The sequence below is a fragment of the Pleurodeles waltl genome, chromosome 6, assembly GCF_031143425.1.
Source record: "Pleurodeles waltl isolate 20211129_DDA chromosome 6, aPleWal1.hap1.20221129, whole genome shotgun sequence".
In the NCBI taxonomy this organism is placed as follows: Eukaryota; Metazoa; Chordata; class Amphibia; order Caudata; family Salamandridae; genus Pleurodeles; species Pleurodeles waltl.
In genome coordinates, this window is record NC_090445.1 from 29,115,396 (window position 1) to 29,133,788 (window position 18,393).

Genomic DNA, 18,393 nt, shown 5'->3' on the forward strand with positions numbered 1-18,393 from the left:
ATCAGGTCATTTTTTAAATCTTTTTCAGAACTCGGGGCAGACAAGGCAGTCGCAGGCAGGCACAGGAGTTGTGTGTTCAATTCCAGCTGAAATGCATTCCCCAAACAAGTGTTCTTGCGGAAACTCCAATGCACAAAAGCTTCTGCACTGCACATTATCAGAGGCTAAAATCTCGAATGCTTTCTCCCGAACAAGATGACACCAACACCTTAACCCTCTGAGACTCTTTATGTAGTGGAGCTGTACGGAATCAATCACGGTTCACCTTGCTGGCTGATCTTTAGTGACGCAATCAGGGTCACCAAATGCCGGTCTGATAACTACCTATTCACAGGTGGTTAAGAACAAGGATTTGATCAAGTGCCCACTGAAGTGTCAGTGATAGTTTCATCAAAGGAGTAAGGGCTCAGATGTGGCTGGCTGAGGCTGCAAGATTTCCGAAAGGACATTTGCCTTAACTTCAATGGAAGGTAGCTGTAGGTCCAAGATCTCAGCTGCAGGTTTGAATTACCACAGCAAATGAAAGCACACTTATTTTGGTTAGAAAGTGAACTGAAAAGATTAAGGAGCATATGAGGGTTGATCCGCTCTAGAAGAGGTACAGAACTGGGATCAGGCTACATAGTGACCAGCTGGACTTTAATAATTTCATAGCGCTGCATTGGTCAGGGTTGTGCTTAAGTTGGTTTGAGGGTAAACATAGGTACCAGAATCAGATCCTCCACAGGAATAGACGAGGGAGGGCGTGAATACAGGTTGTAAATCTGGAGTGGAAGTCTGTAGCGGAGCTGGTACAGAGCCCTTGACAAGTGAAAGGGGGTGAGACGGACACAAAGCAGGACCACCGGGTAACTCCTGCAGATCACTGGGGCTGAAGACGCGAAGGGAAATGAAGAGTGGGCTCATTAAAGATCTTGCCGACAGCCCAGGTGAATTTGGGGCCCACTGGGACTAAGTGAGGAATCTGCTCCATACACAGAGGTTCAGAGGGAGACAGACTGACACTGACACCTTTGCACCTTCTCTTTAGACGGCTTGGTAAGATGGGGTAACATCCTATTTCACCTTCTTGTGTTTATGTTTGGTCTCCATCTTACCGTAGGACTTGGATTGAGTGAGCAACCTCGGGAACAGGTCCAAGCCCTTGACTTCATGCAGGAGTGGGATTTACATGAGGTCCATGACGTCTCCTTATGTTCAGTGACATACAGTCCTGGCACGTCTTCGGGTGCATTAGTGAACACTTACACATTTTTGACAGACCTGGCAAGATTTGATATCTGCAGTTCTAGGAGAGGGTATAGTTCCTTAGCACACTGGATTTTCTTGTTTGTAAGTCGCTAGAAGACCCAAAAAACTTGGATGGGGATCACTGGGTTCGCATAAGAAGGCTAAGAAAGGATCTGACTTCAGCACGCAAGGGTGGCACTTATATGTGTCTCCACTCCATTTCCAGGGTTGTGCGGACCTGCAGGGCACCACCCAGAGGCACACACAAGCACTGCTAAAAAGTTAACCTATCCAGTCTGATGACAGGGGAATATTCCCAAGGTAAGGATGAGGCAGTTAGAAGAATCCATCTGAACTCAATCTTAGAAAAATTAAAGAGCAAGTTGTCCCCACCCATAATTCAAGCCTATGGTATGTAGGCAGATCTCAGCAGACATATTTACTGAATCAGTGGATATATTACAACAGATTTTTAAAACGATTGTGCTGATTCCGGAAAGCCTATGAGTTTGCATGCCTCTACGCCGCTTTCTTCACTGGCGAGCTATCTCTGACAACTCTCACTTATTGCGCTACTTTGAGAGTCATACAAACTGCCAATACCCTAACGCTATTGATCAGGCATCCGTCTGTACTAGTTGTTTCCTACAATCCACACCAACTTCCTCCGAACATAATTCTATCTGGAACTTTACAACGGTCACAGGTTCCACCCAAATCAGTCAACACTTTAGGGCTTTGGATGTAGGCCAGGTCTAGCAAAGCATGCTGGGATTTTCTCTGAAGAATTTATAGTAATCCCTTTTTGTCCATTTTTTTTTAAACAGCATTCACTTTTCTCACCAGGGACACTGGTATGGTCCCCTTTACATGTTGTTAAGTTTGACCACACTCTTTATCGGATGCCTTGAAATCCAAATATGTGAATAGACAATTATCAATTATTACCAACAGTAAAAGACACTTGCTGAAATGCAAAGTCAGCCGTGGAAGAACAGTAGTAAGCCCTCAATCGAGAGCAAGTTCCCTTATATTACTGATGCCTACAAGCCTTAAGAGTTTTGCAACACTCTGGTAACCATGCAAGCAATAACACTCACTCCTTTGATTTCAGACCATTCTTCAATGAAAGGCTCCTCTCAGAACCTGTTTGTGGCTCAAATCTTGGGGCAAGCAGCGAGAGTCACGCATCTTGTTCCTCTGGCACAAATGTGTTCGTGCATACAGCTCTTCAGGAGATGCCTCATTTCCAGCCATCCTATACATTCGGAATGTTGTCCGGCTTGTTTGGGGTACGACCAAACGATTTCAATTCCACTGAACTAAATGCTTTGTCGGACCACACAGATAATATTTACAAAGGTTTGTACCGGATTTCATATGTTGTTTTATACTGCTTCTCAGGGCACAGCATTTATTGTACTACACTATTAGCACACCTTTATTGCATTACAAATACATGGCCGTCTGTGAGCAGCAGAAGATAATTATCTTTGAAAGAAAGAAAGGTGTCTATCACTTTGTAGCAAAATATTATGACTGTTATGACTGCTGTCTCCCCAAAGTGCCATTGATTGTGAAAATCACAGTTCAACAGAAAATTCCGATTGCTTTGTCACCAAAAGTGCCATCATTGTGTCATAAACATGCAAATCCCCGTATAATAGAACATACTAATCACTGAGTACCAAAATATGCCATCTAAATCATTGTGCCTCAAATGTGACCAACACTGAAATAAGCTACTTATCTTTACTTCCTGAGTGTGTCAATCACTGCCCAGTAGAATAGGGTCATTGCCTTGCTCATAACACATGTAATATGGTGATGTTTTTGAGCATATGCTCACCAATTACTTGGTTTAGAAGAGTTTGTTTGCAGATCTTGACTATGGTTACAAATCCACGAAGATAAGAAGGATCCATAGGGCGATACCTGTAGATATGCCCAGGCCCAATAAGTAAATAGCGTGTGGGACAGGTAGGAGTTTCTCTGTGGGTGACGTGCACAGGGACATGAGCTTTGCAGCCTGCTGGAAAAACTAACGTCAAGTTGATATATGTTTGGGTCGTCTCTACAGGATTTATCACAGTGGCTGTGCAGGTCACCTGACACTCCTTTTAACTAGGATCATCTACAGAACTAGAAGCTGTTGCTTGAAGTCTCGCCAGACCCCATACTGCATGGCAGGATTCTCCCTATCATGGGTGTTGGCGAGCAACTGTCCTGGTGGTGGAGTGGGTGGTTACTGGTCACTGAGGTAACAGCTGGAGTATTATCCAGGTAGTATTGTATTAGTCCAGTTGCCTGATTTTTTTTCTTTGAATAAGACATTAGATTAATAAGGTTAATTATCTAGTTTGCCAAATAGCGTTCATTGGAGGACACAGCAAGAGCAGACAATGTGGAGAGGTGGGTGAGGGGTGGAAAAAAAAAAGCACTCAGGCGATAGAACAATGTGGAGCGTTGGGGGTTGGTAGGGAAGCACACCAGGAAGACAGCTGGAAAACATATGCACTCTCATGGAGTGTTTTACGGAGAAAAAAACCCATAGAGTTCCTGAAAAGCGAGCACTGGTGGAAGAATAACCAAAATCAGAGGAGCAGTAAACAGGCTGTGTTCCACAGGAGGGACAAAGACATGCTGGACAGACTAAAACGAAGAAAGCCAGCAAATAAAAAGTAAGCAAATATAAGTGACAAAACAAAAAGCAAATGGTAAGCAATCAGCACAACTCCAATATGTCTTTGCAACCAGATGGTTGGTAGGCTTTAAACTAAAAGAGAAAGTATTAAAAGGACCTTTAAAAAAAAAAAAACAAAAAAAAAAAAAAAAAAGCGGAATCATCGTGCTCTTAAATTGCTGTCTAAGAGCTAAACTCGGAACTCCAAGCTTCATAAAAGGCCTCCTGGAGACTTGACGCAAAACATTCGAAAAAATCCTAATCATCACACACCAAGCAGCAAACATGCAACTAAGACCCCAGCACTTTACAAACAATGCAACACATTTATGAATTAACAATAGAGACCATGGAAATGCCATTACCAACCCTCTCCCTCAAACCCCAAATTCAACAATACAAAATAAAGGGAGAACAGAAACTCAAAATAATCCTCTTTAGTTGGTGGTGGTGGGGTCACACCAGTCTGGATCCGAATAGGCTTCCCTTACTTGTCCTAGTCCAGGTTGCACATGTTTGAATGCCTTTGGCTCCCACACCCTGGGCCACCTAGGTCAACCTTAAATCATCCGTAGCACACACAAAACTAAAGCTACTGCACAACTATTAGTGCTTCATGCAATTTCTCCCTAGTAATGACATCACATTTTAGCCACCTGTGGTGCTACAAAAAGTAAACCAAAAACAAATTAATGCTGGGAGCAGAGGCTTGGTGCTGATGCATCTCACAAGATCCCATACCTTGAGCATGATTTTTGTCCTTGCATTTCTCTTTGAACCCCAAAATAATCTTCTTCATAAGCTCATCAATACTTGCATTGGACGGGGCACACACCAGGATGCGGTTCCGTTTGTTCTTTATATTCATGTTTGGTGTTTTGTTATCACTGGGTGGATTCTAAGAGGCGGGGGAGAAAAATGTTAATTCCGAAGTAAGCAAGTGCTCCTGGAGTATGTTTGACAAGGAAGGTAAGAGGACTATGAATGGAAGAAAAAATGCTTTGCATTATTTTTTAATGAAGAGACAGGAATAATATACCAAAGAAAAATGGTGACTTACTTTGTCTAAATATGAAAACACTTGTAATGGGCATAGTTTAAAACATTTTGAATAAAGATGCACTAGTTGCTCCCACATGAAACATATCTCAGCAAATATACTCAGGCTCCAGTCAACTACCAAATGTGCAGCAGTGCCACACTAATGATCTATAACTACGAAAAAACAATGACTATTTCATAAAGACAGTACCAACGTATCCAACTACACACATCATTTTCATCTCATTTCCTCAACTGTTAAAAATGCAATGAAACACATCAGAAGGGAATTGACTAGTCGTCCTCCATAAATTAGATTGCCCCAGCCTCATTCACATGTAGAATGAAAGCAAAACACTAGTCAAAGAACCAGAATTCCCTGGACCTATCTTTCCTTCCCTGGACTTGTATCACTGAATTCTCTACCAAATCAAGTCCACTGCTCAATTCATGGGAGTATATTTCTCTTTACTCTTATCTCTGCATGTAGTTCCAGTTTCAAAATTAATCTGCTTCATCTTATATGGCTTTATCCTACATGATCAACTATGGCTTCAGCAAGGCAACCTTCTGCAGGAGCATACATGCCATTCATTTGTCTACTAGAAGCACAGGTCCGCAAAAGTGGATTTAGCACATGCATTTCGTTCAGCCATTGTGAGGTTCAGCGCAGTCCACAATGGGTTTATTTGGTAGGGGGACTTTGTTCCTGTTTGTTTTTGGCTTCAACTGCAGGCCCTACGTTTCATCTACCATGAAAGCAGTTGCTACACTCATGCCCCCTTTGTTTAGGCTGACCAACATTTGGCACTCTTGAACTTTGTTCGCACTTGAGTGCCAACGCTCGCCTACAGCACCAGGGAACCGGCAAGAATGCGTGGGAGGACTTAGCGTCATCACTTTCCATGCCAGAAGTGTGGAGCCACAAATAATGCTGACCTACTGGTGTACATTATTAAGGCCTTCAGAAGGGAGACCCTACTGAATCAGTTTGCAGAGTTTCTACCAGATAAGGCGCTACTGAAGGTAAGTTACTAGTTAATCTGATAGAGATGTCTAGCCAAAGATTCCTTACCTTTGAAAAGATACACAAGCAAAACCCCTTGGTGATGGGTCTGCAAACAGATTAGACTAAAAGGTCTGGCAGGACTGAAGGGGAAAGTGCCCATCAAAACGGACCTGACCATCCAAGCAGTAGTGCTTGGTGAACGTGTGCCGGGACACCCATATTAATTCTCGACAGATGTCCAGAACAGGAACTCTACGAGCTAAGGCAGTGGTCACAGCCTGGGCTATGGTAAAATGCGCACACAAGCCCTCGGGGAGTAGCTTCTTGGAAAAAGTGTAGCAGATCATTATGCAGAACACTATCCATCGTAAGATAGATAATTTCTGCTCTATCTTACTTTTATTAACCCCACCATATCCTACAAAGAGTTGATAGCCCACCCGAAACTCTCTTGTGCGATCAATGTAGATCGACAACACTCTTTCTGGGTCCTGACGGTGAGGTCTCTCCTCTTCTTTGGAAGGGTGAGGCAGAGCATAGAAGGTAAGCAAGAGGATGTTTATTTCACCTACATGAAAGGATGTGACAACCTGTGAGAGGTAGGAGGCACAGGTCCTAAAAACCAGCTTGTTTGGGCAAAAGGTGGTATGAGAGGGTACTGAGAAGGCCTGCAGTTCAATGATGCCCCTGACCAATGTTATCGTCACTAGAAAGGCCGTCGTGATAGTAAAAAATGATGTGGGAATTTGCATAACGGCTCAAAGGGCGCGTGTTGTAGTCCTTTCAGGAACTTAGTCATAACTTGAACAAAGAACTCTGGTCTGGCAACTGCAAGAATACCAAATTGCCAGACAGAAAACCTTTAGCAATACCCAGGGCCTTGCTGGGCTAAAGAAAGAACTAACCTCAGAACCTGGGCTATGGGTGCAGAAGATGGCGGAGTAATGTTTCTGGATGCACACCATGCCAAGGCAAGTATATACGCGCTCTTGGTGGAAGGACCCCTAGCTGCCACAATAATGTTACAGGCTTTATGAGGAATGTCATAATCTGTCAACTGTTGCTACTCATTCTTCAGGCATGAAGGTGGAGGGTGCATAGGTTTGTGCAGAACACTCTCCTGCTGCAACAGAAGATCCTCCCAAAGGGGCAGCTTGACCAAAGGACTGATGGTCATGCTCGGAAGCTCTGGGTACCAAACTTGCTGTGCCCAATCTAGAGCCACAAGAACAACTTCGGGCCCAATCGTTCCTGATCTACATGAGAACTCTGGGCAGGAGTGGTATCAGCGCAAAGATGTACAGGAGGCGGACGTTCCACTCGAGATGAATAAAGTCTCCAAGCAAAACCACTTTGGAAACACCAGCGCACAAAACCACTAACATTGTACGTTCTCTGCAGTGGCAAACAGATCTAACCAAGCCTGTCTCTTCTCTTGAAAGAAACCCTGCACCACCTCTGAATGGAGAAGCTATTTGTGAGCCATTGGGTATCAATGGTTGAGTTTGTCTGTCCTGCGTGCCGACAGCCCACCAGGTTTTGAACCAACAGTGAAATTCACTGATGTTCCAAGAATATTCAGAGGCACAGCGCCTGTTGACAAAGAGTCCACCACCCCACCCGCCCAGTTTCTTGCAAAATCACATGGTGGTGGTGCTGTCTACACTTGCCTTCCCTTGATCGATGAAAGAAAGGTTTTCAATGCCAACAAGATCACCCAGACTCTAGAAGGGTGAGGTGAAGCCCAGACTCTGTCGGAGACCAGAGTCGTAAGATCTCCACCTCTCCTCAAGTGGCCTCCCTAGCCCAGGAATGATGCATCTGTCAGGACCGTTTGCTCTGGGTGGGGAAGGGTGAGGAGTTTGCCGCTGACCCAATCATGATAAATCAGCCACTACTGCAGTTCTTTTGCAGTACCCTCCGAGATCTGAACCAGAACAGAGATCCCTCTCGTACTGTGCCCACTGGAAGTTCAGGTCCAACTGCAGAGCCCTCATATGCCAAGAGGCAAGTGTTACAAGATAAATGAAGGAGGCCATGAGGCCAAACAGCCCAAGGGTCAGTCTCATCAAAATCCTGGACAGAGGCTGAACCATCAGAATCAAATCTCGAATATCCTGGACTCACTTTTAGAGAGGATAAGCCCAAAACTGCACTGTGTCCAGTTCAGTTCCGATGAAAGGGAGCATTTGAGAGGGAGTCAGGTGTGACTTTAACATATTTAAGAGTGAACCCAGCGAATGAGGATACTCACCATAGTCTGTAGGTGAGAGATGACTGCCTGAGACATGCCATCTTCAGTAGTAAATTACTGAGATAGGGGAAGACTGGAACACCAATGTGCAAATGTGCTGCAACCACAGCCATCATTTTTGTGAACATCTATGGGGTGCTGATAAGGCTGAATGAGAGCACGGCAAACTGAAATTGATCTTGTCTCACTGTGAACCACAGGTACCACATGTGGGCCAGCAGGATTGGGATGTGGAAACAAGCAGCCTCAAGTCCAATACTACCATCTAGTCTCCAGCGTCCGGGGCAGACAGAACCTGAGCTAACGTGAGCATTTTGAACTTTTCCCTTTTCAGGAAGGAGTTGAGAAAGAACAGGTCTAAGACAGGACAAAGATCTCAAACCTTTTCACGCACCACAAAGTAGCAGGAATAGCAATCACAACCTATTCCAGATGCTGGCACCCTCTTGGTGGCTGCTTTGGTCAAAAGAGCCAACACTTCCTGACAGAGCAAAGAAGAGATGGCCCTTCATCAGCAGGTGGTAAGTGGGTGGCAAAAGTAGAGGGGTTACAGGAAAGGGTTTGAGTAGCACTTCTGGATGATTTGCAAAACCCATGTCAGATGTTATTGACTTCCAGTAGGGCAGGTGACAAAGGATCCTGCCTTCCACTGGTTCTCCATGCAGGGATGAAAGATCAAGAAAGGGATTTGTAGGTCATGGCAGTCGGTGGGAGGGGCAGGGCCAAATGGGCTACCAGCAGTGATTTTTAAGGTGTAACCGAGTTATTGGCTAGAAACGTTTCACAATCTGTTTGAGAGATGCTGTAACACTGGCAACTTCTTGACGGCTCATTTTATACCCAATATACAAGAAAGACAACAAACAAGATCCTGCTGACTACAGATCGATTGCCTTTTTGGAAGCAGACTCGAAATATTTCGCATCTCTATCATCAGAGAACTGAAGGAATTGGACAAAAGAAAACGCCTTACTTCCTTGATTTAAAACAGGATTTCTGTTAAATGGCAGCACAGATAACTTAATGGCATTAGCCATTCTAAACCATAAAACAATATGCAGTGATGGTGACTTACATTTCTGCTTGATAGACTTTAAAAAAAGCTTCACCGCCATAAATAAAGATCTACGAAAGGCAAATTATTGCATTTGTGAATTCCTGAAAGGCTTTTAAAGTTTATCATGATCCTACACACAAACAACTGGATCCAGATTAAAATAGATAACACAACCTTCAGAAAAAAAGTATATGAAACAAAAGTTTAAAACAAGGATGTCTTTAGTTCATCTCCCATTTAACCTGTGTGTAGCTGACATTGAATAAGTATTAATGACCTCAAGAGCTTTTCCTTCGAAGCTAAGCAGACATTCGATACCTTTCATTTAGTTTGCCCATGATACAGCACCATTAGATATTACCAGCACACATTAAACATATCTGCCACTCACACGGTGCCACAGCGTGACACACAATATCTGCTCCCATCACACAGACACCGATTGAAGAGCTGATATCACATGGTGGTCCCATCTCTAAGGTATGTAGCGCTTCCTAGCAAAATGAATTCCTGGATAAACCGGGTACAGAACAAATGGTTTAGAACCATCTTTTTGCCCCATCGACCAGACAAGCTTAAATTTGCCTAGAATTCAATTCAATTCAATTGGTCAATCACTGGCTATAAATGGAGGTTTATTAAAAAATTGGTTTTAACTGAACCAAGTAGAGGAAAGTTCCTTTACAAATATTTTTCGCAAGGAGTTTGGCCAACCGCCCTAGCTTGACAACAGTCCCTATCATGTTACAATAAATTCCATTCTACAAAATCAAAAAATGATATAACAATGGGAACTAACAACTCACAAATCTTGTGAAATGGATCTTAAAATACTTTTTTTTTTTTTTAAATGCTTTCTTAGAACAAAAAACGTTAAGCTGCAACAAGCTTAGACCTTACCATGACACATGTCATCATGAAATCTCGGACTTTAATATCTCAAACTGAGCTTCAGATTATTTGATTGGGGGAAGTGAGACAAAGTCAGTAGAAAAGACAGAACGTTATATGCTGTTTCAGCAGTTTATAACAAAGAAAATAATTATATGTTGATGTCAGGCTTTAAAAAAAAAAAAAATGTTCTTAGTACCACCACTACATGCTATGAGGACAAGACATTGCAACAACACAGTTCTGGCTTGCTTTAACAGCATGAAGGCATCTTAATAGCTGTGTGAAATATATTAACTTAATCCAAAAAAAGTCTGGAAACAGAGCATAAAGATTATTAATTCCTTCTAATTAATTTCGATTTATATGTACATTATGTTTTTTTTTTAATTTCATGGTACTGTATATAAAATGGATGTATGGACTTGTAATGAAATATATAACAACACAAACGTGAATTAAAGTGACTGGCCATGAGATGCAATGCTATCAGACCAAATCAAAATGTTTGAATGAACCATGCAAAAGTTCAATAAGTTATGGCGAAAACCAGCGCTACTCATGTATTTTTCTGTTTCAAACACATAGCAATGACTATCAGCAACGCCTTCTAGCTGTAGAGTAGGGAGACAAACACTACTCAGGAGAAAAAACACCACAGGGGCCACTTCTACAGAACAGAAATATAGACCTGCTCAAATTGTTAGACCAGAACAGTTAGGAACATGCAGGCAAAGTATCCACAAGAAAGATTGTTACCAAAAGCAAGTAACTTTTTCCTTTGATGGCTACTTCTACCATATTACTCACCTTTCTCACCTTTTGATTAGATCCAAAAGTACTAATACTCCCTAGGTGATGTGTTTAAAAGAGTGGTCAAACCAGGAAATCCTGCAGCACAGAATGAGCACAATGATCCCTTCTCATGTCTAAAACCAAGTAATAACGCTTTACAACTGTAGGAAGGGATGTCTATGTCATCGTATGACAAATCTCCGCAACGGATCTCCTCTTTAAACCACCACAAGATTTATAGCAGTGTCTCGGGGAATCCCTATGATCTCAGATATATCTCCCCTTTTTGGAACAACTGCGGACGGAGGCACAACTACTCGAGAGCCCTCACTCAGCAGCATGCATGCATGGCCAACGGGCTGTAAGAAGTCCACAAGCCCAGCAGACTTACAACCATCATGATTGGAACTTAAGCTCCCTTCAAAATGTCCTGGATCCTCCAGGGAGAAGAGAAAGCCTATAAAGATATTGTGTCTATTATAGCCCCTATGAACAGGAGATGAGTAAGTGTGAACGGGGCAGACTGATGGAACAGTGTATGAAAGTGCCCCTTTTGGACATGGACATCCACACTTTTTGCCAGATATATGATGTATTTTTGACTGAAAGTACACTCGGTTCCTGCTATCCAGGATCAGTGCCAGATCTCTTCCCCTAAAACTGTACAATTGTTCCTCAACTGGCAATATCTTTGCCCTCCCCCCCCAACCCAGTAAACCCATAGTAAATGGTACCCCTAGCACCTAAGGCATGGGTACCAAAGAGGGTGCCCAAGAACTGCAGCATGTATTGTACCACCCTCGGGGACCCCTCACCTAGCACATGCAGACTGCCAGTGCCGGCTGTATGTCTTGGTGCAGCTAAAAGTGAAAACACGACATGGCACACAGCCTGGGTGACGTCCCCCAACACTGCATGCAATATATGTAAGTCACCCCTACAGCAGGCCTTACAGCCCTAAGGCAGGGTACATTATATTACTTGCTATGTCTTTGTCGATTCTTAGACATAGTGAGTGAACAGGAAAGCCATTTTAAGTACATGTGCTGGACACTGGTCAATACAAGTTCCCCAACTACATGATGGCTTCACGGAAAATAGAGTTTGATACCAAACATCTCATATTGATAAACGCTCACTGATGGATTTATTAATACATGCACCCAGAGAGCACCTTAGAGGTGCCCCCTGAAAAGCTACCAACTACCAGTGGATGGAATGACTAGTTTTAGCCAGCCTGCCACAACCAGATACGAGGCCGACACCCAAGGGTGAGAGCCTTTGCTCTTGGGTGGTCAGAAACAATGCCTGCTCTGGGAGAGGTGTTTACACACCCTGACCCTTCGAAGAAGCCCACCACCCTTGGTATGCAGATCTGGTTTCAATTACAGGAGAGACGCCAAGGATCTGGCTTCAGTCACAGGAGAGATGCCACCCCCCCCCCCCAGCCCCAGGGCCCATTTGGCACCTGGACAGGTGGGAAACGTAGTATTCAGGGAGGTATGTCCATCACCCCCAGGGCAGTCGCACCCCTAAGGTGCACTGCTTGATGTGGACACAACATTAGGAATTCGCCATCTTGGTGTTGGCAGATTTAGAAACTCTGGGACAGGAAGTGGTCATATCGTGGTTGTAGTGACCCCAGGGATAAGCAGCCCATTGAATACTACTCTACACTCCCTGAAATGTCCCATAATGCAGTATTTAGGAGAGCCCCTGGCATCAGGATTCCTGCTGATCTACGAAAAAGGACTTTCAAGAGCTGCAAAAGAAAAGCTCGAGGAAGAAGCACTCGACTTGGCCCAAGCCCTGCAGACCTGCCTGCTGTTCCTGACGATTTGCGCCAAAGTCGACTTGTCCTGCTGGCTGCTGTGCCTCCAAAGGCCTGGAGGGCTGCCTGCCTTCGACAAAGACCCAGGAACTCCTGTGGAGCAACTTTCCCGTATCTTGCAGGCACCCCAAGAGACCGGAGAGGACTCATGACCACAAAAACCCGACACTGGAAAGCACCAGTGCCGCATAGCCGGAACTGAAGTGAGCCAACGGTGTCAATGTGGTCCCCCAGCCCTCCAGAGACAAAGCCCACCTTGGACTTCCCCATTGTGGCCTCACCAACGCCGCTTACAGTCTATGCCCGTATGGCCCTCGGCCACTCCAGTGCAGCCAGTGCGACCTGTTGGTGTGTTCCTGACCCTTGTCCTATACTTATCCTAAGTCCAGGAAATTGGTCCCGTAAGTCACTGTACGGTACCTGTTTGCCATACTTGTTTTTCCTCCACAGGGTAACACTGCGTTTTCCACAAATTGCACAAAGTGTTGACTTTTCAAAGCTGTAAAGATTTTTATTGCAAAACATACTTACCTCCTCGTATTGATTCTGGGTACTAAACATATATAAAGATACTTGTCATTTTTGTATATTAGTGCGGTTCTCCTTCTTGAGTCGTGTGTCTCATATATTGACTGTGTATTTGCAGATGACTAACACTCCTCTTTGATAAGCGTAAGCTGCTCAACCACACTACCTCCTAAAAGAGCACCTTGGGATTGCTAGAGCAAGCTCCTGTCCTCTAGTAAGGAAACCCCTGGATACTGCACGATATATCTCATTTTGATATATCATATAAAGAGCCAGCTTCCTACAAACAGCAGGGATGCTGGTGCATTCAGGTGATTCAACATACCCAACCTACACAAGTGCCGCAACCACTGTGATCACCATTACTTTGGTGAAGAACCTGGGAGGCAATGCTAGTCCAAAAGGGAGGACCGTCAACTGATAGTCGTTAGAGCCTACAACAAACCACAACTACCTCCTGTGCAACTACTGGATATGTATGTTAAAATACACACACAGCACGCAACTCTTGCAGTAGGACAAATAGATCCTTTGCTGAAAGCTGCTATGTGGAGGAAGGAAGCTGTGATGGACCTGCTGAATGATCCAGAGGGCCCCCTGTCAGATGTGAGGGTTTGCCACCCTGAGATAATATGTAGCATCCTGCCTCCTGGTATTGCATTGCTAGGGCAAACTAAAGCAGCTTGGTGGATGATGTCGCAGGATAAAGTGACTGGGTAGATTGCTGCACCAGGTGACCTGCACGTTGCCTGCCTGTCCTCCATCCCCGACCACGAGAGAACTGGGGTGACTGCAGTGGGTGTGGGTGGAAAAGAATTAGTCTTCAACTTGCTGGTGGAAGCTTGGACTATTAAACTAAGGGATTAGGGATGACACTCTGCAGCACCTGGCTACCTGCCTGTTCACCAGGGGCAAGAGCAAGGCTTAGAACACGTGCCATTAAGTGTGTCAGAGCTTCGCTGATTAGGAACAAGGGCTCAGAGGAATCAGGCCCGGACTGCAGAACGTCTGTAAGGACGTTTGTCTTAATTTCAGCAGAAGATCGCTGCAGGTTCAGGACCTCAGAAGTACTCTCTTCTATTGTCAGCCCATGGGGGGAAATCTAATCAGTATCAAGGAAAGTATCATACCCACTGGCCTCCTGTGAGTTCATGTGTAAAACTGTCACCATCATAATGTGGGTGTAAATCATCCCCATCATCTCCACTGTCATCTCCAAATGGTGGCAAAGCCCGGTCAGAATCAGAACTATAAATTTGCTGAAGCCTCTGAGGGAAGCTTCCTGGTAGAGTGAGAAAACTGTCAGAATCAGACTGTACAGGAACTGGGTGTGTCGGAGTGGAGTCAAAGTACGATCTCATTCTGGGTAGAGATGCATTTTACTCAGGGTCAGACATCCGAGGATTTCCTTCTCCCGTCAGGATCGGCATCAATGAAAGAGGGATCGGCACAGGTCTTGGAGCCAGAATGGAAGAGGGCACCAGAGTTGGTGTGGAACCTGAGACAAGTTCCAGGGGCACAGAAGGCACCAAAAACCAATCCACTGGTGGTAACCTGCCTGGCAGGCCCAGTGCCAAGGTCCCAAAGGTGCAGCAGTCGGAGCCAGAAAAATATATGAAATGCGTTGTATGGCCTCAAAGAACTTGACCTGCTGAAGTGTCACCAATGTCTCACGGAACTAGGGGTGCATAGAATTCAACTGTGGAATCAACTCCCCATTTAGAGATTGGGAGCAAGATCATGTGGCACCTCAACGCCCTCAGAACATCTTTTCCCACTTCGCCTTTTTTTGTTTCCTCTTCAACTCTGCTGTAAAGAAGACTTGGCTCTGGATATGCCTCGAGAGTCTGACCAGGTCCATGGCCTCAACTAGCAGTGGGGCTTAAGCGAGGGCAGTGACTTCTTTCAATGTGCGGCAAAGTATAGCTTTGCTTCACGGCATGGTTTGAACATCTTAGTTTTAGGTGGGGATATCAATCTATTGCACACTGGAACTCACTTTGACAAACTCATCAATCAGGTGAAAAAGGAGGCAGAAGCTCTGTATTTGTGTTTGAGAGATGGGAAAGAAAGAAACTGACGTCAGCATGCACAGTAACACTCATATGTGGTCCAGCTCCATCATTTCTGGGACACTTAATGCATAGCTCCACAGGGGCACCTAGCTGCGTTGGGCAGCACAGCTATGAAATCGTCCAGATTCATTCTGGCACACGGGGGTATATTACAAAGGAATCTGTGGTTAGAAGTATCCATCAGAAGAGTCTTCCAATAACCCTTGTGAAAAATGTGATAACACCACTTTCGTGTTGCAGGATTCCAGTAATTCATTCATTCATACATTCAGAGAAATCAGACATGCCAGAGAAGGGGGTGTAGAGAATCACAGCCAAAGCAAGAGACATAACGCAACATTTCAACTGGCTACAGGAAGTAATGGAGTCAGAAATAAGAGGCCACAATTTTACCTCACAGAGAATGCGGTTGAGAAGTCCCACAATAGTCTTGGATTTTCCTGTACCAGGTGGGCCATGAATCAAACCGATCCGTGGAAGACCTGGGTGATGCTTGACCATAGTATAAGCAGTCTCAATAGCCTTCTTTTGACTTTCGTTGTAGTCTTTTGAGTAGGAAAACTAAACAAAACAAAAACAAGTTAAAACAATTTGATGAGAACTTTCTCTTGATAAAAGCAGCTATACAGTAATTTCAAGTAGATTCAAAGCTAACCAAAAAAGTTATTTACCTGTGTTAACAATATTTCTGGTGGATCCTCTACCTGCAGAATTCTCACTTCTAGAGAAATGCCTCGGTGTAACACTGGACCTGGAAAACTTCAAAGCATTGATGCCACTAATAGATGGCATTGGACTCAGCTGACGCCAGAAATGTCAGCAAGGGGCGTCCCACAGTTCATAAAGAGCCCACTCCAGAGCATCAACATCAGTTTCTCTTCATTTTTTCTTTTCTTTCAAGCCTTCGAGGCGAGCAGGAGTGGAAAATCATGATAATTTGCAGTACCAATATACATAAATAATATGATATCTTATTAACTGCCCCTATATTTCAGCCATCAAAACGAGTAGGCAGGTGAATTGGTAAGGAATCTGCAGTTAGAGAATCCACCAGAAACACCGCAGGTTAACTTTCTTCTGATGGATACTTCCTCCTGCAGACTCCTTACCTGTAGGCCAGATTTCACATCAATACACTGCCCAGGAGAATGGTTGATGGATGATTCAGACCAAGAAATCCTGCAATACGGATCTAGCGACCTGCTCGTTCTGCATAACTCCACATCAAGGCAATAATGCTTCTTAAAGGTGTGCAAGAAAGCCCGTGTCACCGCTCTACATATTTCTGTAATTGGGATACAGAAAGCTAGTGCTGAAGTGGTGGGCTTAGCCCTGATGAATAGGCCCCATTTCCTTCAGGTGGCTCCTTCTCGGTGAGGGCGCAGCAGATTTTAATGCAGAGGATGATCCATCAGAATAGTCCTCTTCTAAATCGCCTTCCTCTTCTTAGCTCCACGATAGCCCACAAACAAATAGTCATCCGAATGATATTCTCTGGTGTGGTCTAGCTAGTGATTAAACACATGCCTCAGATCCACCCGATGCGACGTTCCTTCTCCTTAGAAGGATGAGGTGGAGGGGAGAAGGTTGGGAGGGAAATAGATTAGGCCAGTTGAAAAGGAGGGATCACCATGGAAAAGAAAGTAGCCCTGGTTCACAACACCAATAGGTCTGGCAAGAAGGTAGTGAACGGAGGACGACAGCTCAGGGCCTGCAGCTCACTAAACAGTTTAGCAGACATGATGGCAACCAAAAACACCATCTCAAGAGTCAACATCCTAAGTATACAACTGTGTAGAGGCTCAAAGAGAGTCCCATTGAGAACATTAGAACCAGGTTCAAGTTCTACTGAGGAACAACAAGTAGAGTGGGAGGAAAAAGGTTAGTCAGATCTTTAAAAGAAACTTGAGACAACAAGAGACTTAAACAGGGATGGCTGATTGACAGACCGAGGAAAGCAGATAAGGCAGCTAAATAGCCTTTCACAGGGACAACGGCACCATTAGCTTTCCACTAAGGAAAGCGTGAACTGTAGCACTTGGGATAGCTTGGCCTGCACGGGATCCACACCGTTGTCCGCACACCAAACATAAAAGTTGCCCCATCTGGCGGTATGCGCTGACTTAGTGGAGGGACAACACACAGATAATATAACATCCATGACCTCCGCTGGCAGCTGAAAGGAGTTTAATCTCCAAGTATGTAGATGAATGCTACAGAGATTGGAATGCAGAACCAGTCCACCCCTAACCCCCTACTGGGAGAGAAGAAACAACCTGGATAGCATGCAGAGGTGATGTGGAGAAGTGCAGGAGGTCTGCCTACCACACCCTGGGCCAATCTGGGACTATAAGAATGCCTGGGCCCGGTCTTGGCAAATCTTCCATGAACCCTATGAATTAAGGATATATGGGGGGTGCAGACCATCTGAGATGGGCAACAATCACCTTGATGGAGACTCGAAGTGCTGATGTGAAAAAAAAAAAGGTATTACCACAAACGGGTAGTGCATTGAACCCACTACAAATCGCAATTAAATGTGACTGGACCACAGGATAGGGATGTGGAAGTACGCATCCAGCAAGTCCAGTAACACCATCCTGTCTCCAAGCTTCAACAACACTAGAACTTGAGCGTGGATCAGCATCTTGAACTTCTCCTTTTTGCAGAAGTGTTCAGGCTCCTGAGAGCTAGACTAGGGATCAGGCCGCAGTCCTTGGGCACAAGAAAGTAACATGCACACAAACTTGGCATATTTCCCTGTCTGGCACTAACCCCACCGCTTCTTTCAAAAGGAGAGCTGCTATTTCTTGCTGTAAGCCTCCTCTTCCAGCAGCTTCTGTGCCTCTCTACGGGAGTTGTGGAAACCATTTTACTTCAGGTTCCATCTTGTGGCACTCAATAGGAGCAAGCCGGCAGAGGTGCACAGGCCATTGGCCTCTAAGTGAACTTGATCTGTCTTTTCTTTTTCTATAACAAAAATGCCTTGGGAAATGACC

The 18,393-nt window shown here is 44.6% G+C and overlaps 1 protein-coding gene across 4 annotated transcripts in view; it reads right to left on the reverse strand.

Annotated features, from left to right (window-relative positions):
* Positions 1-18,393, reverse strand: part of SETX (senataxin) — a 419,011-nt gene that overhangs the window by 81,420 nt on the left and 319,198 nt on the right. For all 4 annotated transcript variants that reach the window (XM_069237106.1, XM_069237104.1, XM_069237107.1 and 1 more), the window contains 2 exons: positions 15,788-15,955; positions 4,655-4,811 (listed from right to left, as the gene is read on the reverse strand). In XM_069237106.1, coding sequence (XP_069093207.1) covers positions 4,655-4,811; positions 15,788-15,955 — 325 coding nt within the window. The remainder of the gene's footprint in view (positions 1-4,654; positions 4,812-15,787; positions 15,956-18,393) is intronic.